Source organism: Echeneis naucrates, chromosome 17, assembly GCF_900963305.1.
Source record: "Echeneis naucrates chromosome 17, fEcheNa1.1, whole genome shotgun sequence".
NCBI lineage: Eukaryota > Metazoa > Chordata > Actinopteri > Carangiformes > Echeneidae > Echeneis > Echeneis naucrates.
The window spans coordinates 11,964,470-11,981,987 of NC_042527.1; the positions used below are offsets into that span (position 1 = coordinate 11,964,470).

At 38.0% G+C, this 17,518-nt stretch overlaps 2 protein-coding genes across 2 annotated transcripts; both read left to right on the forward strand.

Moving 5' to 3' along the window:
• The first annotated feature begins 133 nt into the window (after positions 1-133).
• Positions 134-6,002, forward strand: ppp1r7 (protein phosphatase 1, regulatory (inhibitor) subunit 7). The gene is made up of 10 exons (XM_029524684.1): positions 134-185; positions 944-1,039; positions 1,281-1,336; positions 1,600-1,665; positions 1,813-1,943; positions 2,132-2,294; positions 2,439-2,555; positions 2,658-2,762; positions 2,885-2,971; positions 3,720-6,002. Exons 1-10 carry the CDS (start codon positions 146-148, stop codon positions 3,894-3,896), a joined length of 1,038 nt encoding a protein of 345 aa, XP_029380544.1. The 5' UTR covers positions 134-145; the 3' UTR covers positions 3,897-6,002.
• A 920-nt stretch (positions 6,003-6,922) lies between these two features.
• ubxn7 (UBX domain protein 7) lies at positions 6,923-15,612 on the forward strand. The gene is made up of 11 exons (XM_029525701.1): positions 6,923-7,005; positions 8,966-9,116; positions 9,394-9,458; positions 9,604-9,669; positions 10,033-10,145; positions 10,468-10,614; positions 11,095-11,185; positions 11,570-11,700; positions 12,056-12,560; positions 13,317-13,396; positions 13,746-15,612. Exons 1-11 carry the CDS (start codon positions 6,936-6,938, stop codon positions 13,905-13,907), a joined length of 1,581 nt encoding a protein of 526 aa, XP_029381561.1. The 5' UTR covers positions 6,923-6,935; the 3' UTR covers positions 13,908-15,612.
• The last annotated feature ends 1,906 nt before the right edge of the window (positions 15,613-17,518 follow it).

Sequence of the window (17,518 nt, forward strand, 5' to 3'; positions counted from 1 at the left end):
TTGTTTGGAGTGGCTTTGTGTTTTGTTGGTAGTTATTTTAAGCAGCTGCAGGCCTGTGGTGTGACGCAGCGCTGTCTTGTGTCTCGCTGCAGGATGAGCTCTCACCTGATTGGCTGAGCCGTTGTCAGGAGTGTTTACAGGAAACATGGCTTCCCAGTCTGTTGGAGAGCTTCAGGAAATGGAAGGTGAGTGAATTTGAAATGTTGAAACCGTGCTGTGGTTTTTTTTGGCCGAGATGGATTGGCATTCACGCGAAAGAACGAGTCCGTTGTTATTTGAGCAGGCCCGGCGGCTGTTCCTCCCTGGCAGTAACCAGACCTCCACCCTCCATCCTGTCGAGCTGTCGAGCTAACAGGCTAACAACACGATTCGTTAGCTAACGTTATTCAGTCAACTCACCATTACTGCTTCTCTGTCTTTCACATACTTGACTCTCACTGGCTGCTTTTGTTTATTCTACCTGCCTGAAGTCGGAATTTTATGATAAAAGGAGGTCGATCCTCCAGATGACACGTTTCTCATTTTTGCTCGTCAGATGTCTACTGGGATCTTGTAAGGTATCCAGCTAGCGAACATGGTTAGTAGTATTCAGTCTGCGTTAATCTAAGAGAGCAAATCTTAAACTGCAAGCTGTCTTTGGGGGAGACACAATTAGCCCCTCCAACATGCCGAATGCTAGTGACTAATTTATCCTCTGCTAGCTGTATTTGGTTGGATCTCAATAGTCACGGTTCCTACCCCGGTGACAGCCAGACGAGAGGCTGGATGCTCCACATGGCACCCACCTAACTCCTCGGTGGACCAGATGCGGCTGGGCCGGGCCTTTGCTTCATATTTCATATACATCAGTTAAATGTGTCGCTGATACAGCAGGTAATCAGATGACAGCTCTGTATCTGGATGGTGAGACTAAGCTTCTCTTCTCCTGCCCTGCTGGCTGTAGTGGACCGGAGGGGTGAGTCTGAGGAGTCTGGTGATGATGAGACCAGGAGGAGGAGTATCAATGGAGACATGGACCCCAATCAGCCTGCTACCACGAGTAAGTCAACACAACTCCAGCACGTCCGCATTAAAAGGGAAGCATTGAACGAGTCAATCTCGCATTTAATTGTACTCTTACATGAACCAGCACATATTGACATGGTGAATTTAAATTATATCACAACATTAAATAATTAAGAGTCTTCTCAACTGCTTTGAAAAGTTTTTTTTTTCCAAAATCTAATTATTATTGAATACAGCAGTTTTATTAGGTTGATTCAATCTTGTCACCTTTAAAGTTAAAGAAGAGTCTCCTGTCGACATGGACACCATAACCTTGGACCCAGAGGAAGAGGTTAGAATATTTGTCACAAAATTAATGTTTCACCGCTGTATCATAAAATGTCTTTCTATCTACTTGTCGCAGGGTGATATAGGATAGTAGTTCTAGTATGTGTTTATAGAGCATGGGGGTATCACCGTTCTTTCTTTCTTTTCTTTTTTTAATGATGTTCTCTTATGAAACAATTTTCATTGCATCTATAGAGTTTTTATCTTGTCTTTAATACTATTAGATATGGACAGGATGTGTTTCTAAGCTGAGTGCTTCCTTTCTAGGATGTTGATCTTGTTCACTGCCGCATTGGAAAGATTGAAGGGTTGGAGGTGTTAAAGAAAGCTAAAGTAAGTAACAGCTGTGACTGATGACAGGTTATTCCTTAATTTTTCCTGTTTAGAGAAGTGTTGTTTTTTTTGTTAGTTTGTTTTTAATAAATTAAACTATTAAGTATACCTCTTAATTTTCTTCTTTTCATTTCTGTATCCATGCAGACACTCTCCTTACGACAGAACCTCATCAAAAAGATAGAAAATCTTGACAGTTTGAGCTCACTGCGGGAATTAGATCTCTACGACAATCAGATCCGTAAACTGGAGAACCTGCAAAACCTCACAGAGTTGGAGTAAGTTTGAAATGGCCAGAAAAGGCAAGAATGCATATGAGGTTACATTCAAAGACTGAAGTTGTTATAGGATAGTATGTAAAGTGATAGTTAGATAGTGGGTGCTTCTTTCATTTGGCTGATATAGAAAAAAGTCGCACCTCAAGTACAATTTATTCTTAAATACAAATTTCTTTCCTGATCAACAGGCAGCTTGACGTGTCTTTCAACATTTTGAGGAAGATTGAGGGTTTGGAGCAGTTGACTCGGCTGAAGAAACTTTTTCTGCTTCATAACAAAATAAGCAGCATTGCCAACTTGGAACTCCTCATAGGCCTGGAGATGCTAGAGCTAGGCTCCAATCGCATTCGGGTGAGACACTTGAATTGAAAAATTGCTTAAGTGTGGCATATGTAATGAATACTATGCCATGTTGCTATGATATTATGATGTAAAAAAAGACATTGAGGGACACAAGTGAAATGATCAAGACATCTTAATTTGCTGTGTTCACAGGTCATAGAGAACTTGGATACGCTTGCATCTTTGCAAAGTTTGTTTCTTGGCACCAACAAAATAACTCAGCTTCAGAATCTAGAGGGTTTACACAACCTGACTGTTTTAAGCATTCAGGTATTCCAATTCTAATCTTCTTCAGCCCTTGTTTCAAGAATGTTGCTTACATAATGTGATATTATTAATGACACACTGGGATTTTTTTTTTTTTTTTTCCAGAGTAACCGTATTACCAAAATTGAGGGTCTCCAGAACCTTGTCAGCTTGAGAGAGCTGTATCTGAGCCACAATGGCATTGAGGTCATTGAGGGTTTAGAGAACAATGTGAGTTATACAGATCTAACAGCTAATTTCTGAAAGGACAGGATGAAAAACTGCCAGTCATGCTTTTTGCTAACTGTGAAGACATGTTCTAGATGGTTTGTTCTGCTTGTGGTCCCTTACAGAAAAAGCTTACTACCCTAGACATCGCAGCCAATCGTATAAAGAAAATTGAAAACATCAACCATCTGACAGAGCTGCAGGAGTTCTGGGTATGGATCAATTGTAACATTTTAAATAATTAAATGAATTCGACCTGTTTTTATTCTGTTTTAACAGAGTTGTATATTACAACTTTTTCAAAATAAGTGCTAAAATTTACATTCTGAATTAAAATGTTGATTACATTAGAAATCAGAAAATAATACATGTGATTTGTCAAAGACCTTATCTTTTTAAGGAAGCTTTATTCAGAGTCCTGTGATTATTCATGACAGGAAAAGGATTCAAGTTTTCATTTTCATTTATCAGTGTCTCAATGATTTTTCCATTTGCTTCACATTTATTTTGAGTTTTGCATGTATCAAGGTTGTTTAGAGGGGAATGCATCACCAATGTCCTAAGGTGACAACCTTAGTATATTGGATTGCTCACCATGATGTCTGGTCACTTTGTGTCTTTTTTTTACCTGGAGAGAACATATATTAACAACTAACAAATAAAAAGAAAAGTTTATTAAAACACTATTATTTTCATTGCAGCATTACAAAAGCTATATTTTAAAATTGATTTCTATCAGAACTTGAATCTATTTATCTTTTATTGTATATAGTTTTTTATATTGCCTGGTTATTGGTGGATCAATTGCCTATTTCACAGTATTGTTAATCATACCTCTTTATTGACTAATTAATGAATTATTTCAATGCTCTCTGTATCCTCAATTTGTTTACAGTCCTTGGCTGTGCAGGAAAATACTAATCTTCTTCTGGGCCATGTTTTCTTTCAATCTTCCCCCAGATGAATGATAATCAAATAGATAACTGGTCAGATCTCGATGAGCTAAAGAATGCCAAGTCCCTGGAGACGGTCTACCTTGAGAGAAACCCATTACAGAAGGATCCACAGTATCGGCGAAAGATCATGCTGGCGCTGCCAAGTGTACGCCAGATCGATGCTACCTTCATCCGCTTCTAAACTGCAGAATACGACTCACCTGCCAACTCCAGTGTTCACCCTCTCTTCCGTCTTTTTCCTCCCTAAGGAAGCAAACATAATTTTGAAAACACATTGGCCTCAATAAATCAAATCATGACTCCATACACAAGTATACATTCCATGAAACACACCCATGGCTCACTCAACATACATGTATGCATGTATGCACTCATTCACACTTTGATCTCTGCTTTTGTTTGAAAGCTTTGTTTATCTATTAAGATGGGTAGGAACTGTGAAAGTACTCATTGCCCATTTCCTCTTTTGTCCACCGCACTTATTTTTCTTTTATCATTTTGCATGAAGGATGCAGTATGGAGACATCTTCTCTACTCAATCATACAGGGGCCACTGGCAGATTAAAACATGTAACTCATCATATTAAAATTGCACTGCTAAGATAAGAGAGGAATGGATGATGCTAATAATAGTGGGATTTCAGTTTTTTTCCTTTTGGTCGGACAGGATGAGACTAATCTCAAAAGGTACAGAGTCAGTAAATGAACAAATAAAATTTGACATTTAAGGGAAAGTGCATGACAAAATAGCATTCAGGTATCTTAATCTTCAAGAGACCTCTTATTATCTCATTTGCTTTATCGTGTGTCAAAACTGACCCAACATCAAAATGAAGCCTAAGATGCCATGCTGGCACTTTGCAGGTTGAAGCACAGTGAAGTGGCATTTAATGGTCTTGTATCTAGGATCGGTCTTTTATGAGAGCTATCAGCAGATACTGAGGAATCATTTTAATAAATTGGTATCGTGAGCTCCTTTTAATGTCTACTCCTTGTTCCAGATATTTTACAGCTCATATGGCATTTTTCAACTTAACAAGACTGACCTGTGCGATAAATTTAAGCTTGTGAGAAAATGTCCTTTAACATGTTCATAGAATTTGTTTTCTAATCAGTGTAAAACCCAAATTTTTGTTTTTTTATTTTTTTATCTTGAATTTATCACTGGATATAGCCTTTGGTCATTTTTGGATTTTGGGAAATTTGTTCATAAACTTGATTTGAAGGGATTATTGTGCCAGGCAGTTGGTTTTATTTAAGTGAATTTCTTTTGAAAGGGGAAGGCTGGACACATCAATGATGTTAACTTATGTAAGATAAATTACATGCTGTTGGCACAGACAATTTTTTAAAGACACTAAAGACACTACAGTGACATGGGATAGCCATCCTATTGGCTATGTTTACCATCTTGATCTAAAATTGAATGACTTGTTCTCATTATCTTGCATAATGCTTGAGTGTACATGATTTATTCCCTTTTAAAATTAAATTGTGATGCATTTTTTATATGAAAGACATCTCCCTCCTCAGGGCTAAGATCTTTAGTCTCAAAAATGGTGCATAAGCGCCAGAATTCACTGCACCACCCTATTTAGATTAGGAATGCTAAATTAATAGCTTCTGTGTAAGCTGCAGAGTATTAAATAATTGATTTCATCTAGGTTTTATAGTGAGCCCTGAAACTCCACAAGTGGGCAACAATGTACCTCCCCTTGCAATCAAGAACTTTCTGGGTTTTTATCAGGTTTATTTAGTTCTGTGTTTTACAAATGAATTGAAATTGTAGTTCATAACCTCTAAATCCAATTGCTCACAGTTAATGACTACATCTCAGCAATAGAACATTCATAAGCCCATATGAGACCATCAACAAAGCTGAAAGGCGTTGTTGTTGGGTTGTTTTTTTTGTTTTGTTTTTTTTATGAATGCAATTTTATTTTATATTCATCTGTTCATCTGACTTACCTAAAATTGATCAGTGGGATTTGAAGTGTCGCTTTATGTATTTGTGATTATAGTTTGGCCATCTCATGTAAAAAGAATCTGTGCCATCATAACCTTCCCTTTGTAAAGTGATTTTTCTTTCTTGTATGTGCCACAGCACAACAGTTCTGTGTAAGATACTGTAATGAAGATAACTTGACCTCTGCTGGTTATTGAATGAGCAATTATTTAAATTGCTAATCGCTCATTGTTGTTACAGCCAAAGCTTCAGGTTTTGGACTTGATTGATGCTGTTTTCAAACCGAATGTATTATGCAAATAACAATAAAATGACACTACTTAAACAGCAAGCCTGCATTATTTTCACTGTGTAAGCTATTTAACTTCATACAAGGCTGTTTTAAAACAACAGTAATTCTTGATCATGAGACCTCAATCCCTAAACCTTTTTCTAATTTTCCTGACCGTAGTAGATTTATTTTAACGATGGAAAATCCTGGAGAATCCAGTAAGTCATTTAACGGTCTTTTATGTGTGTGTGTGTGTGCGCGCGTGCCTATAGTGAAAGTTCCAGTCTATGTCAATTTTACTGATACAGATATGGATGTTACATTAATTTCTAAATCTGAATTTCAAATCTACATTAATTCCCAAAAGTTTTGCCAAGTTGTGTATTGCCAAGTACACTAAACCACAAAGCATTTTTGATGTACCTGTTAAGGCATAGCTTCATTAGAATATCATTAAATCCAGTATAAATTGTAAATTGTAGTCTTAATGAGAAATTATTGAAATTATTCATGAAAAGTGCAGCCTACCAGGTACCACACACACATATATATATATTTTATATATAATGTTAAGTAAGAGGAAGGAATTGAAAATTACTTTCCAAATGTTGATAAACTGTTAATTGTTTAATTGAGAAAATTGTACATTTATTGAATACAGAGCAGGTTACAAAGTTGACCGAAATCCAAAAAGAGGCAGTCAGCAAAGGTCTATGTGAGAAAATTGATAGTGTTTACTTCTATTCACCTTTAAAAAAAACAAAAACAAAAAAAAAAAACAATAAGACATGCCCAGATCACAATACTTCTGTGTTCAACTCGATGAAAAACCCAGTAGCGCGCCATCTTTGTATGCCAAACTACATTACCCACTAGGCATCAAAATCTTCTGGTGACGCATGGGGCTCGCGCCGCGCCAGGCAGAGGGGAAAAGGACAGCGTAGCGCATGCGCCACATTTATGTTGTTGTTTGTGGCGGTAAGATGGCGGCGCTCGGAGACACCTCAGCTCCGGGGGTGAACGGGTTAATACAACAATTCACAGCAATAACAGGTAAAAATAACATTTTATTCAGCATTTGATCTATTAGGTGTCTTTGGGTTGTCCGACAGGAACACCCCCCTTTGCCCAACAAACAAGGAAATAGGTGCGCAGATGAGAAAACGGACGTTAAGTCTTGCTTTAGCTCCTGCGCTGTCAATGCTTTGCAGAGGGAAAAAACAGAGCCAGTTATCTTTTAAACTCAAGTCAAAGACGCAGAAAAAGGAAATTCAAGCCACTAGCTTTTGACATCATCTGTCATAGTCACTTAGAAATGTCAGATTTAGTCTGTAATGCCCCTTAAAGATCCTACATCGTTGGCTGAGAGCTGCCTTCGACTTTTTTCTTGCACTGCCTGGTTGTGTGATAATGTGGAATGGACGTCGGTTGAGAACATTTCCCTTCTTCATCAGTAGCCAGGCTTCATGTTGTCTTACTGTCAGCTCCACTCTGACTCTGCTCCCAACCACTGTCCGATCAACACACTACCCGTCTCTGGCTACTCCCTCAAATGTCCTTGGTGGTTTGTGTACGCTTTGGCGCGATGGACAGTTAATCGGTTATAAGTTATTTATCGGAAAAGCAGGAGACTCAGATCGGGGGCTGCTACCACACTTGGAAAGTGAAACGGACATGCGCAGTACGAGCGGAAAGCCCATTGAAGACACACGGTTCAAAAGACTAAAAGTTAACCCTCAATCTGGTGTTTTCTCTTATTTCTTATATTAAGTCAAGTTTGTGCATTACTCTGATCTGTATTCTGGTTTCAAAACCGTGTTGGTGTTTTTGCATGCCTTGCCTATTCACTAAAAAAACGTGTAACCCGTACACTGTACTACTCCCTGCTACTTGGCGTGCATGCTATTAGCTCCGTAGGATACATGTCTTCTGCCTTTTCTTTCAAAGTTTAAAGATACAAGATGGGAAGGTTTTTTTTATTGTGTTTTCTTGAGAAACGACGTAACATTACATGACAGAAATACTCTGTTACTCTATCTAAAATTTTGTGGATTTTAAGGTATCGTCAAATTAAACCGAAACTGCCAAAACAATAAACTTTGTTTATTGTTTTGTATTATATTATCTGATTGTAACTCTACATCAATATTAAATCATCCTCTCCTTTACCTGCTCCTGAATGTTTCCTCCTGTCTTTTATTGATATGTATTAATGCCTCACTTATTATTAGTATGTTACATTTTGTCGTCTTAATCTCATTCTGCTGCGTGCATTACATAGTGCAGTGCAATATTTTATAAATCAAAGTACCAGAACCCAGAGCACAGTACTTATTATGTATGACTGTTGGAAATCTGCTAATCTATTACAGTTACACAGTTAACATTTGCTTATTTCGGTTTTGCAGAAGTACGCATGCAGAATCATATATTTGTTTTTTGTTTAAAAAATATCTGCATGAATACATGTCACATGATTTTTAAAAATGAAATGTGTAAATGCAGTAACCCAGCTAGAACACACAAACATTAATGCAGATCTTTTCTATAGTTAATTACTGTATAAAACAGACTTTGATGTGTGAACATCAAATTTCAGTGAGAGACTTGTCTTCCGCAGGGTTGGCTGATTATAATATTTGGTAAATATTTGTCACCCAGCTGAGATTTTGCCCTGCCTTTTCATACTGAGGTATCTGTTCCTCGAATACAACAATATGTCAGATCACATCAGACAATGTTGCACATCATTGCACTGGTCTGTTTTGTAGTAATGATGGATTTTAATGTTTTTTCTTTTTTTATGTTATATTCATAAGTTGGTTTTTCCACACATAATCAATCCCCCAGAAAATGTATTGTGTCCCAATTTATATGGATGTCAGAATATGAACTCATGTAGCAGTGTTTTTCTTTTTCTTTTTTTTTTTTCTTGTTTTGTTTCTTTTTGAGTTTTTTTCCCCCATATGTCTATCAGTAAGAAATAGTATGTTTATGTCCATCTCTTCTGTAGGAGCCACAGAAAGTGTAGGGAAACATATGTTGGAAGCATGCAACAACAACCTGGAGATGGCAGTAACCATGTTTCTGGATGGAGGCGGGATTGTAGAGGAGCCCAGCACCAGCTCCGGTCCAGCTTCAAGCAGCAGAGCGCCCCCTTCAGAGTAATTTCATATTTTTCTTCCCAAATTTAGTCATGCAAAAGTAGAAACTCAGTCTACAAATTTGTCATATTTTAGTGTCTAAAAAAATGCAATATGTTTTTTTTTGTAGTGCTCCCAATTTTTTTTGCCAGAAAAATTGAGCATTAAAGCCACTGATGTGTGTTGCTGTTAGGTGTAATCAAATGAAAGACTTAACTCTTATGAGTTAAGTATAACTCATAATTTCATCAAGGTTTCCTTTATTTGTTAGATTAATATGTCTTGCCTTATCCCTCAGTGAAGTACGAGCACCTATTCCACAGAAGCAGGACATATTAGTGGAACCAGAACCATTGTTTGGAGGTATTGAGGAACTTCTGTCTTCTTCTTTTTCTTTCTTTTCACTTCTACTTCATGTTTATGGACATTACACAAAATAGCTGTCTTTACTGGGGATGCTGTTTAAGTTGTCGTTGTGTGACATTTGATATTTATGTCACACATGCAGTGCCAAAGCGGAGAAGACCTGCCCGGTCAATATTTGATGGCTTCCGAGATTTCCAAACAGAAACAAGTAAGAGATATTAAAATTTTCCGCACAAAAATGCCTTGTTCTTGTACACTAATCCCAAAATTCAATGTAGCCAAAATCATCCCACATACCACAGTTATAGTTCTGGTCCCTGGCAGTTTTTATCATGAAAAAACCTCAGTAAATTTAACAGATGCTAAGTTAAAAGAATAGTGACTCCAAAATTTAGATAACGTAACACCACCAAGGCTAAAGTGTCCCGTGGGTGGCACAGTGTGTTTTAAAAGGTTTAGGAAAAAATAATGCTGCTAAGAACAGCCAACAACAACCACGTGGCAAAGAGCGGATACTTTTCTTACTGATTGACTGGGATTTTTTTTTTTCTTCTTCTTCTTCTTCCTCTAGTCCGCCAGGAACAGGAGCTCCGTAATGGTGGGACGGTGGATAAGAAATTGAGCACCCTGGCAGACCTTTTCCGGCCTCCGATTGAGCTCATGCACAAAGGCAGCTTTGAGACGGTGAGAGTCACTCACTGTAAAGGATACTATACATTTAACTGTGTGAACTTACTGAACTTTTAGTGAAATTTCAGATGGTCCCTGTGTTGATCACAGTTGTGAAAGGTCACGAGAAGGCAGATTGTCACCTTTTTCACCTTTTAATCTGTGGCTGAGAGTGCCCTTAAGTTATTATGTAGACAGTTATCACCAGTTATCATTAAGGAAAACCTGCTTCTTTTGTGAATGCAGTCAATATTGCTTTTTATCTTCAACCAAACTTGAGTGTACCAAACCAAAACTTTTTTTTTCTTATTCTGCTTGTCCTCTTTTGTATTAACAGGCAAAAGACTGTGGACAGCTGGAGAACAAGTGGCTAATGATCAACATTCAAAATGTTCAGGACTTCGCCTGCCAGTGTCTGAACAGGGACGTTTGGAGTAATGATGCAGTGAAGACCATCATCAGAGAACACTTCATATTCTGGCAGGTATGTAGACTAGAAATTCTGAGTCATACATGATCTGATGTTCATGCAATGTACTGAGGTTTGAGACTACACTTCTGTGATATAAAACATAAAGTTGGGGAGACTAGGGACGGTTGTAACCATTTTTTTTCCCTCCAATAAATCAAAAAGCATTGACATTGTAACAACCAACAATACTCTAGCTTGTTTCTGACTGGATGAATACAAGCTGTTACAACTGTCCCTGGTCTGCCCTAAATATCCATGCATACAGTATATGAGGGTTGTGGCACAAAAAGATAAATACAGAAAGCTAAACAAAGGTAAATAAGATATAGAAAAACTATATCACTTTTTTATTTTAGAGAAAACACAAGAAACTTGTGCGACAAAAAATGGACCAGACTCAGACTGGACTGGACTTGTAAATGTAGAAGCTATCACTCATTCTATGTTTTAACACCGCATCAGACCTGAATTGTGCAATTTCCATTATTGCAGGTATATCACGATAGTGAAGAGGGACAAAGATACATCCAGTTCTATAAACTGAACAAATTTCCTTACATTTCCATCCTTGACCCCCGTACAGGTGAGTGGTAAATGGTAGTTCATTGAAACTGTGTAGGTTTTAGGTTACTGCAGAGAAAAACACAGGTTACAGCCATATCACATTTCTGTGTTGCTTTATTTTAAATTGACAACATATTCCTTTTGCATCGTGGAAATCAGTATCGTATACAACAGTATACTACATCATGGAACATCTTTTAATGGTGCTGTGTGGCAGAGTAAGAGATGCTTGTATAATTAGGTGATAGAATAAGAAAGTAAACATGTTATGCTAGATTTTCACATCACAACTATGTGAATTGCACAAGTTAACATATCCTTTTGGTCATGCTGTTCATCTTTTTTTTGATTATTTAATAGAGCTGTCACTGACCTGTGCTGTTGATAACATTTTCTTTTTTAGGTCAGAAAATGGTGGAGTGGAACCAGCTGGATGTGGCATCATTCCTGGAGCAAGCCACCGGCTTCTTGGCAGAACACGGACAGCTCGATGGGCCATCCTGCCACGCACCCCCAGCCAAGCGCGCTCGCTCTGTGGGTCTTTTATCCCATGTGGCTCTGACTGTCTAAGTTTCTTCAGTCAAAGCTCAATTGTAGCACTTTCATCTGGGACTTTGGTCATCACAATGTGATGTGTTCATTGTTGTCTCTTATTGGATTTTGCACGTGAACTTTTTTCCTTCTGAGTAAAATCATCTAATTTGATTCTTATTATTAATGCTCATTCTCTTCCCCTATTCAGTCAGCACGTTTAACTTGTTTTAAGAATTGTGATTATTGATTCTGTCAGTACCACAACCCCTGGGCTAGTATATTAGTTTTTACCCCATTTTGTATTATTTTACCCAAGTCATTGTTTTCTACAGCTGCTCTCTGCTTTTGTTCCTAGGAGAGTCTGATTGATGCCAGTGAAGACAGTCAGCTGGAGGCAGCAATCCGAGCCTCCCTGCAGGAGACCCATTATGAGTCCTCAAATGTCCGCGAAGCCCCCGATTCCCCCCGGTCTGAAGATGAATCAGATGCAGAGCCTTTCTCTGACAGTGAGGGTCCCATCTCTGTTGATGGATCAGACAGTGAAACACCAGTACCCCACGAAGAAAAAAGTTCTGCCAGCAAACACACCCCAGTCCCTTCAACCCCTGCGGCACAGCAACGTCTGCATCCCGATAGTTCAACCTCTTCCCATAGAAAGTCTCCATACAAGGAAAACAACCATAGTTACAAGAAAGAGGAGAGCAAAAAGAACCACCTGGAGCCTTCGGGTGCGGCTCCTCGTCATCTTCATCCTCACCCAGATTCTGGAGGAAATCACTGCTCCACGGAGGCAGAAACCGCTGGACCATCAAAAACCAGCACCTCTAACGCTTTTGATGTGGACTGTCCTGATGACAACGGTATGGCAATGTGTCATTCTTCACCTGAAACCATGAAGATTAGGGTTGAGATATGAGGATGTGTCTGTGCTTGATTGGATAATGTCTCAGAGTTAGTTTCCAGGCTACAGATAGGCTGACTCTCTAAAAATGTTTGTGTAGAATTAATTAATCGCCCTTGCAAGTTCAGTCAGTCAACCTCTCATGCTTTGAGCTTAGACAACCCCTGCCAAAGCATTCAGCAGAGCAACCAATGAGGGTTAGAGCCTGCTCGTATTTTGTCGTGATTATGGAACATAATAACAAACTTGTACATTCTTCTAGCTTAAAGACAAATTTACAGATTTAGAAATTAAATCTATAAACATTTCTAGAATTCAAATGTGATTTAGGGGACCTACACAGGCTACCTGTAGCTGTCAGGTTACCGATGCTTACCAACACTTGCTTTCAGACACTAGCTATCATTTCTCTACACCACTAACATGGTAATATGCCTACATTTGTAAATCTGTTTAGGCAAAGATGATAAATTGAGTAAATATGAATATTTAATACTGCTCACAGGTATAGACAACGAGATAGTGACACATCGTAAAAAAAAAAAAAACAAACAAACAAATCTCACCACAATGAGTTTATTTTTCAACATCATGCTGATTTATTAAAGACGCTGCATTAACAGATGACAGTACCTGTGATTAAACTTTTGGTCAAGCAACAGGGTACATCTTTTCTCAATGATATTTACAAGACTTTGTTTCATTTTTCACACAGGCCCCAAAGCCAGGTTGATGCTCCGTTACCCAGATGGACAGAGAGAGCAAATTTCCTTGTCATCTAAAGCAAAACTTTTGGTGAGAAAATGCCATTCTAACTATTAATCAGAGGAATATTAGTCAGTGTGCTGTTTCTTGATCTGCACTATTTGGCAAACTCCAGGAGGTTACTGCCTCTGGCCAGGAAACAGCCTGCCTGTAACTCATAGCAAAGTTATTGTTTTAGCTGCTGTTTGGGGGTTTTTACTGTTACTTTGTATGAACAAAGCACGACCTTAATGCTAATGTAAAGGCGTTTTATTATCTCATCATATTTTCTATACTCCTAAGTAAAATAAAAGTGAGCTTTTCTTTGTTGTTTTCCTGTAAAGAAATTATAACTGACAACTGCTTTGAATGTCTCACCTCTCATCACTCTCTCCTCAAGGCCCTGGTAAGACATGTGCAGTCCAAAGGTTACCCTAACGAACGCTTCGAACTCGTCACCAATTTTCCCAGAAGGAAGCTTGCCCACTTGGACTATGACATCACACTGCAAGAGGCGGGTCTTTGTCCACAAGAGACTGTATTTGTGCAGGAGAGGAACTAGCCTTTTCGCAGACACACTTACTTTTTCATTTTCTGTAACTCTCTGATAGATCTCACCCTTTCACCAATGAGCTGGGACAATGTTACTGGCCTTCTCACATAACTTTCTGTCCTTCTGGAAGTAGGCCTTGTTTTTGCCAAGACAACTCTAAGTGGATGGACTACTTACCTGGCCAGTAAGATGGTGCAGACACCAGATGTTTTTTTTTATTGTGTTATATTCTGTTTTGATGCTGCCTTCAGTTTCAGCTGCTCACTGAGGCACATCAAGAGGGAATATATGTGATTTGGTCAGATACCCCCCCCCTCCCAAAAAAAAAAAAAAAAACCCAGAGAAACACCCCAAATAGTATTATGAATTATTAATGAGGTACCAGGGACTTGTACAAAAAGACATTTACCTCCTAGAAAGGATGCTACATATCAAGAGTTTATTTTCTAGCTCTTCTTGTCATTTTCTGTACCTGGGGACAGGTAAAGGGAGGCTCATCCTTGTTTATTTTGACCCAAATTTGGTCTCTCGGTCATTGTAATCACTTGGAAAGCAGGGGCAATAAGAGAAAATGTCTGCAAATTACAGCTCAAGACATTGTGTCAGATCTTAGTGACACACTTGTGTAAATCTGAACGGATTTGGGTAGACCCACACATTTTTACTCAAATTTCTATTAGACATAAGTAGATTGTTTTTGGATTTCAACTTTTGATACAGAAGGGAATGAATGAAGGGTGGTACATCTCATCAGTCGGACCTACACTGTACAGAGATGGTTAGAAAGACTGATATTTAGCTGTAGTCATTGTTTCTCTTCTTCTTTTTTTTTATATGCTGCCGAGAAAATATGCTGATGTTGAAATATAACCACCAAAACCGAGGGAGATTCTGCTTGGTCTTTTGTTATGTTATTGTTTTATTAACTAATTATTGAAAGAAAAAACTAAAACTCTCATAGTGGCAGAATAAGAGCAAAAGGAGCAAGAATCAAGACGTTTGTAATACTGTGAATAGATAAAGGAACTGGCTATGTTTGAGGAAAATTATCACTCAATTCATTGTGTCATATTCAACAGTGAGGCTCAATCAGTTATTAATTTTCTAATTTAAGGACATTCTTACTCAGGCTTTAAAACATAATTTCACTTTGCTGTTGGGCAAGTAATGTAGATTTCCTGATGTACTGGCCATGTTTTGTATTTAAAAAGAATAAGACACTCAACTCAATGTATCTGGACAATAGCTGTATTAGGATTCAAGATTCTTCATACATGGAGTTTAAACCAGTCCCTTAACAGACTGGAAAAGGGAGGTTGGATATACACAGACCGGGTCTGATGCTCCTCTTTGTTGCTACAGCTTCATCTATGCAGTAATTGACCTTTGACGTAAAATGTGCCTTCTGTGTAAATAGCTGCTGCCGTTTCACACAGCTCTTCACATTGACAGTTGGTGGTGGTAATGTGCAACATTTGACCAATAAATGAGAAGAAGAAGAAGCACATTAACCAGTGTAAAACCTGCAGCAGTTTGAAAATATTAAAAAAAAATGCAGGCGTATACAGAGACATTGGAAAAGCTGTCAGTGTTAGACTCATTGTCCAGATTGTAGTTCTGCTAAGTAGCCACTTTCTCTTCTTATACATTTTTGTGTTTAAAAGTTTCTTGTTGCGTACCTACTAATATCAAAATCCAAAAAAAAAAAAAAAAAGTCAGCTTGAATCACATGCTATTCATATGCATAATTACCAAAACGTTATTCATGTTATTGTCCCTTTTAGATAAAGGCCCCATCTTAAAATTGTAGTGTCTGTGCAGGCCAAAAGTCAGAGTTGAAAGAAAAGTACTTGCAGCTGTATAAACAGATGAGGACACTGACTCAGTTTCTCTCCTCACAGTGGTTGGTCAATACAGTACATGAAGGGCATTCCTTCACCACCTGTTTTTATTTTTTTTATTTTATTTTTTTTGGGGGGGGGGGTTGTATAACAGGCAAAATTGGATGAGGAGAAATGTGCTGACAAAGGAAAGTGAAGAATAAAGGAAAGAATACTGAATTCACTTCCTCCAGTTTAAGAAAATAAACAATCAATTTCTCATAATTTTTTTCTTTTTTTTTTTTGCATGATAGAATTTGGAGTTTAAATCTAGATTGTTCTGTTTACAGCTTGTAAACAGAACTGTTTATAGCTTGATTTCTCATTGGACTTCTCGCTGTTGCATTTGATATGAAATCTAAATTTCTTAGTTGGTATTGAAACACACCTAGAACTGGTTTGATTGATGGGATGTATTTTGCACAAGAAGGAATATTGACCTCTGTCATTCATGGACCTTTCAGCTTGTTCTTAGAACAAAGTCAATAGAAGTTAATGTGTGATCAGTGAGCTTTCATGGTCCATTGGTTTTTACTCAGAATGATTATGTAAGTTTAGCTATGGCTTTTGAGCCTGTGATAATCCTAATCAAATCTGGGTTGATTTATTTACATATTTACTGAAATTAATCTGTGAACATTCACTTTCTACCCATGGCTTTTCTAATGAATTTCTTGGTCTGTACCCGTCTACTTGATCTCTGTCATACAGCCTTGTGCTCCTCCTGCCTCTGGGTTCCTGCGAGAAATTTCCTCGGGCATTTTCCTCCCTGCAAACAAGCCATTCCCAGCTCCCTGATGGTGGACTAAGCTACTGATTCTCTTGAAAGCTTACAAAATCTTAAAGAGCTCCCAGAACCTTATGACAGTAGACCACTACACTGTGCTCTCAACATGCAGGTCCATTTGTGATTCCTGGGGTAGAACAGGGAGCAGAGTCATGGTTTTCAGGTTTTTCTCCAGTTCCCTTTCTTTAGGGTACTATGCTTAAGTAAGTTACTTTAACTAAAGTAAAGTTCCAGAGTACCATCTCCAGCAATGCATAATTGAGGTCTAAGCTTCTCATTGCCGTTACTGCAAAATAACCTTGCAACATTAACAATTATTCAGACTAGTTGAATATTTCAACTATAGACAAGTGATGGGCAGGTGAGGAACAACAGGGTCTGGACTGTAAAATAACATGCCAGATGGAATAAATAAAAAAGAAAATAAGTCCAAAGAGATGAGAAAATATCAGTAAACCTTAAGCTGTAATGTTTATTTGATCAGAAAATGTAGTACTTGTTGGAAATGATCGCTTAATAAGGGCAAATTCCACAATTTTGGGTCTTTAAAGTCTAAAAACATGTATTAGAGGATCCATCATTATTGAAAACAAAGTGCACAAAATCAAGACTATGAGGTAAGCTAAATCCTGATTGTTTGTATCCTACCTAGCGACAGTTTATGTCACTAATTTGTGTGCTACAGAAAGGCATAAGGTATACTAACATCCTTACAGTAGGTCATCTGATTCCGTCAAAGGAGGCTGGCCTTTAAATGAGACTGAGGTCAGTGTTACATACTCATGATTCAGCAAGAAAAGGCATTTGTGGAACAGCAGCTTTATGGGCAGCTGATTAACATTCAACTGTTCAAATAAAAAGTTGAGAAATCTCCTGCTCCTTTGATAATTTCATATTTTTTTCCTAGTCTAAGATTATATTTTGATCAAACCCACAAGAAGTACAAACAAAGC